Source organism: Bidens hawaiensis, unplaced genomic scaffold (assembly GCF_021521415.1).
Source record: "Bidens hawaiensis isolate Kalapana, Puna unplaced genomic scaffold, B.hawaiensis_p1.1 tig00005498_1, whole genome shotgun sequence".
NCBI classification, from domain to species: Eukaryota; Viridiplantae; Streptophyta; class Magnoliopsida; order Asterales; family Asteraceae; genus Bidens; species Bidens hawaiensis.
The window spans coordinates 191,556-197,492 of record NW_027491353.1 but is presented as its reverse complement, the minus strand read 5'-3'; the positions used below and the strand labels follow the sequence as shown (position 1 = coordinate 197,492).

Genomic DNA, 5,937 nt, shown 5'->3' with positions numbered 1-5,937 from the left:
TTCATGTTCATTCATTTGTTAAATGAACAAATATAAACGAATTTCCCATCAAATAATTTACAAACTGTTCGCCGAACGTTCAGTTTATTTATATCTCTAATCGTGATTTTACGATCTAGTTTTATATTCGCTAATATAGTATCATAAAATTATTGGTTCAATGCCACATGACATGATTAATCAGTAATCGCCAAAAGCATGGTATCAATTAATCTTGTTAAATAACTTGATTTTCCCACTTGCCCACATCGTTGAAAAATATAAAGAATTCCCACTTGCCAACCTCGCCTTTTATATATATCCTTCTATAATTAAGCAGTATATATATCATTTTGCATTCGAAACTCTTTGTATACAAACAAACATGACTCGTGAACTTAGCCTATTATTTCATGTCCTCGTATTTGTAGAGTTGTTACATGTTACAACATTTGTAGTAGCCGCGGAACCTCAAGTTCCGTGCTACTTCATATTTGGAGACTCGTTGGTCGATAGTGGCAATAACAATGGACTCGCAACGAAAGCTAAAGCCAACTACCGGCCTTATGGGATTGATTTTCCACAAGGTGTCAGCGGTAGATTCACCAATGGCCGCACTGTCGCTGACATCATCGGTATGTGAATCGTATCGCATTAATAGGACATTTTAAAGAGAAAAAAGGTTGTTAATTAATATATTGATGTTAACATATCGTTAAATTCTTGATTTTAGGTCAACTTCTAGGTTTTTCCAAGTTCATTCCACCTTATGCTACCGCAACGGACCAAGAGATCAGCACAGGCGTAAACTACGGTAGTGGTAGTGCCGGTATTAGAGAGGAATCTGGAAGTCATCTGGTAATCACAATTTGTGGCGTAAACGACGTTAGTGGTAGCTAGTTTATTTTATTTTTCGGTTCTCTTGATATCCATGGACCTTGGAAAGTCAACCTTTTCTTCTTATGTTTCTATTTGTATGTTGACAATCTAAACAGTTTTAAACCACGCATACTTATATTAGATCTTATGATTCTCTTTTCAAATCAGACGAGGCTAGAAACTTTGTTTTATATTTGGTTGTATTATCTCATTTCAGGGTGATCGGATCAGCATGGATAGACAATTAATTAATCACGAAAAAACAATTTCCCGCCTTTCTGCCTTACAAGACAACAAGACATTTACCAATGAATACCTTAAGAAATGCATTTACTTGTCAAATATAGGAAGCAACGACTACATAAATAACTACTTGATACCAAGCATTTACCCGACCAGCAACACATATACGTCTGACCAATATGCCGTGGTTCTTGTGCAACAATACTCTCAACAACTTAAGGTACACTGTACACAATCTTTGCTATTTTCCCTTTGGACGAGTATGGTATGGTTATGGTCAAATATAACTATTTTTTTTATTCAAATTTGATTCGTATGATAGACGATATACAATATGGGAGCTAGGAAATTTGCTGTGTTTGGTCTAGGACAAATAGGATGCACCCCAGCTGAGATAACAAGGTTCGGCACTGGGGGGAAACCTTGCGTCGAGTGGATCAATAATGCGGTTAATCTATTTAATGACAAGCTCAAGAGTCTTGTTACTGAGCTCAATACTGATTATCAAGATGCAAGATTCACTTTCATTAACCTCAGTGGTATATCAGCACCACAGGGAGGTAAAGCACTAGCGCAAATTAACATCATATCATATTTATATTGTTATTAAGGATTAAATTTACTTAATAGAATGTTTGGATGCAGCTGTACCAGTACCAAATGCTCCTTGTTGTCAAGTGAGGGATGATGGACAATGTGTTCAGGATTCAAACCCTTGTCTTGTTCGGGCCTTGACGGTTTTTTATGATGGTTTTCATCCCAGTGAAATTTCAAACACTGTCATTGCAACAAGGTCATATACTTTAGTGTTTCCAACGGATACATATCCATATGATATTAGTCATCTGGCTCGACTATAACTTTATATAAGATTAGATGATACATATTCTTTTGTGATTCTACGTATGCGTTACCAATAAGCAATTCATGATGATAGTAACATCTTATAATGTGCATCTTTACATTTAGATTATTTATTCAATATCAGCCTTGTTATAATGAGATAACTATATATGTCGATCTGCAAATCAAATATTGTTGATTCTTTCTTGTAAACTATGGCCAAACCCACAAGGCAGGCTTTGGGATTAAGACAAAATGTTCAAAGCTCATTTTGAAAGTGTCCGTTCGATTTCAGCTTGATTTGTTAATTACAGTGCCGGCACAACCTTTTCTGAAGCCTAAAGCGAAACGAAAAATTGGGGCCTCCTTTTAACTTAGTTTCGTTATTGTCCTGGCTTGCAAAAGGATGCTATTTTTTTCTCCATATGCATGTGTGCTATATATGAAAATTTAATTGGATTGCTAAACATTTAAAATCGCTAACATGTTATAATTGTTGCCAAATACAAGTTGTCTTAATAACAATCTACAAGTGTAGCCTTCTTTGTTGTCACTTTAAGAATTAGTGTAATTGTTTGAAAATCAAAGTTATTATTTTTTGGATATATATATATTTACTATATATAAAAGAATACAAAGGGCTATCATAGTACAACTACAAATTAGCATTTACTATACAGGTGAAAACAAACTCCTGATTGTCCTAAAATTGAAAACACAAACGATGATTATGGACGATGACTATGAATCTTTATTGTGAATGGATAAATTCAAATATTTGAAATATAATTTGAATTCATTCTTATTCTTTAATAGTCGCATCCCAAAAATAAAAGAACATATAATTTCTGAAAAAAACTGTTCACTATTTCCTTCATGGCCAAACATGCTTATTGTTTCACAGCCCAAATTAAAATCCCAGTTATAGCAATATTAATGAGTTTTCATTTTTATTTTTTTAATATGGGGCCTTCACTGTTGGGCTGGCACTGGTTAATTATGAGTTAGCATGGGGAAAGCCCTGGTTAATTATGAGTTAGCATGGGGAAAGGTACACTCAGTCGTTTGGCTCGAATTATTTTTTAAGTTACACAAATATACAATTTAAATTCCCTCATTATTTATAAAGTCACTATCTGGCTATAAGGCCTACAATGAATCGTTTAAGTTCTCAAAATCCAGACCGGTTCCATAAGGACCATAACCAAATCAAATCTTTATTGGCTACTCAGGCCTTAGCCCTCTTCAGCCTGTTTTAAAAATCCTTACGACGTTCAGGACTTCGCAATTCTCATCCTCAATTCTCATTCAAGTCAATTTCCCATTTTATGTATGACGGCTATAGACGTTTTCGGCATTCAGGAACTAGCCTTTAGGGACGTATAATGGACGACTATTGAAGCTATCTTTCAGAAGTCCAAAAGATATGATGGAACTACATTTTTGGAAAGTTTTTTGGTTTATATGTTTTTAAATTATAATGAGACGAACCGAGTCAAGCCGCTCAGTTTGTAAACGAGTTGCGTTATTGAGCATACCTTATTTGGAATAACGATGATTCTTATATATTCTTATGGGGCGTGTAACAACACAACACATAGATGAGGGACATATAACCTAATTAATGAAATGGTACACAAATTGGCGATAGTGAATGAATCTCAAACTGAATTTGAAGATTTTCGTGATTTTTAAATTGATCAGAAAATCGTTGTCACCAACAGATGAATTTTGTTAGTATTTTTTTTGTCTATAAATTCAGTATTTAATTACCTGATTAAAATTCAAAAATTTGGTAATGCTTGTCACATTTAGAATTGTAACAGCCCAGCTACCATCGCACCATAATATAGTCCGCTTTGGCTGGGACGTACCATCATCGCCTCATGGATTTGCTTTTGGTTTCCAGGTGGTCACTCATCCTCATATTACTTCCACTTGAGCACGCTTAACTGTGGAATTCTCCTCTCATCCACTACCATTAAGCGTCCAAAGCGCGTTATAATGGGGAAGGTATCCACCTCATTATAAGGAAGGCTTAGTTCTTCTTGCTAACCTATGTGGGATGTCACAATCCACCCCCCTTAGGGGTCCAGCGTCCTCGCGGGACCTAACACCACCGGTCCGGCCCTGGCTTTGATCTGTAACAGCCCAGCTACCACCGCACCATAATATTGTCCGCTTTGGACAGAACGTACCACCATTCTCAAGTCATTTGAAATGGATGAAAAATTAAGGATGGGCAATCACATTAGTTCTCTTTCTAAAGCTGGATGACTACTGGATCATGTGTAAGCACGACATTCATAAGCCAAGCTCACACTGCTGCTCACAATGCAAGTTTAACCTTCAAAACTATTGTCGTACCCCAAGCATCATCAAACTCAAGGTCCTTTCAGAATGCAGTTGACAAAAGCCGTTGCTCAAGTCTTAAAGGCTCATGGGATCAAAGCAATAACTAGCACTCCAGCTTACTCTGCTTCTCAAACCATCTCACCTGATGACTCCAACTTGGCACTGTTTCATGCCTTTATGGCAAGCCATGAGGAGTTATTGCAAGGAAAGTTGCTTCCTCCTTCCTTTGAGCAAAGAGATCTTCCCGAGATCAACAAGAAAGATCTCAAGAAAATGGACATCAAGTACCAGATGGCCATGGCTGTTCACAAAGCTACTAACTTTATATGAAGAAGTATGAGAAGAACATCTTCAAGGATGCTGATGGGAAGAACATCGGGTTTGAGAAGGACAAGTTGAGATGCTACAATTACAACGAATCAAGTCACTTTGCTCGAGAATGCATATATCCACCGATGGTGAATGACATCAAGATCACCGAGATGTCTGATAATGAAGGTGCTAAAAGATCAGACAAGAGGCACGTTCCTAATTACTCCTCGAAGTCAGTAGTCCCTAGAATTGGTCAAGGAAGTGGATCCAAGGGAAACTTCGAGTCAAGCTCAACGGCCATGATCACAAGAACTGCTGAGTCTTCTCAACCAGATTGGGAGGATGATCAATTTGAGGAATTAAAGAATCCTCTGACCTTTTCTGGGATGGCCTTCACCGATCAAGCAAGCACCTCTTCAAGCACTACTGATGGAATACCTACACGGCCTCTCTCATTCCCGAGGTACACAAACTTTGCTCGCAAGCTTGCATTGATAAAGTCTTACATTATAGAAATCATAATGCTAAAATTTTAGATCAAATACATAGCATTAAATGTCAGAATGATGAACCTAAAAAGGCTGAAAAGATCTATGCTACGATGACATTGCTAAACCTAGTGAAAAGGTTTTTATAACTCAAAAAATAGCTAAACATCATGAAAAACATGTAATTGAGTTAAATGCTAAGATTTTTGAGTTAGAACTAGATTTAGCCCAAAGAAAAATTACCATTGAAAACTTTGAGTTAGCCTCTGAGAAGCTGAATAAAATAATTGGGGCACAGATGGGGTTAAGAGTAAAGACATGAATTAGCTATAATAGTTCTGCAGATCCACCTCCTTTTAATGATAACTATACTAGCTTTCCTCACTCTAGTTTTAATTCCCCCCCTGAGGATGAAATGTTCAAATGCATTGGTCATGTGCCAAAACAAAAGGCATTTGTTCCTGTTGTTCCCAAGACTGTTGATCCAACTGTTTATTCTGTTAGTCCTAATGGTAGTTCATCTTCTTCGGCAGGTTGTGTATAAGAAAGTGATTGTGTGGAAACAAACCAGGGTTGTGGAGATCAAATGATTTTAAATTAACTTTTTGATTCTGTAGGTTCCCAGCCGGATCTACACGGAATATCTCGTTCTACATAGGTGCGGAATCCCTACGTAAGACGTTACGAGCGTAGAAGACGATACGAGTTAACACGATTAAACACACGTTACAATAAACAAAGACACGTTGTATTGCAACTGGAAACACGTGATACAATGATCACTGATTACACAAACTCTCTGACTCGTTACAACTCGATTAACTGATCTCTGTTTTAC

The 5,937-nt window shown here is 36.9% G+C and overlaps 1 protein-coding gene across 1 annotated transcript; it reads left to right on the top strand.

Annotated features, from left to right (window-relative positions):
* The first annotated feature begins 364 nt into the window (after positions 1–364).
* On the top strand, positions 365–1,961 carry LOC143629972 (GDSL esterase/lipase At1g29660-like). The gene is made up of 5 exons (XM_077099107.1): positions 365–614; positions 713–837; positions 1,076–1,321; positions 1,424–1,661; positions 1,747–1,961. The coding sequence occupies exons 1-5, from the start codon at positions 365–367 to the stop codon at positions 1,959–1,961; spliced, it is 1,074 nt and encodes a 357-aa protein (XP_076955222.1).
* The last annotated feature ends 3,976 nt before the right edge of the window (positions 1,962–5,937 follow it).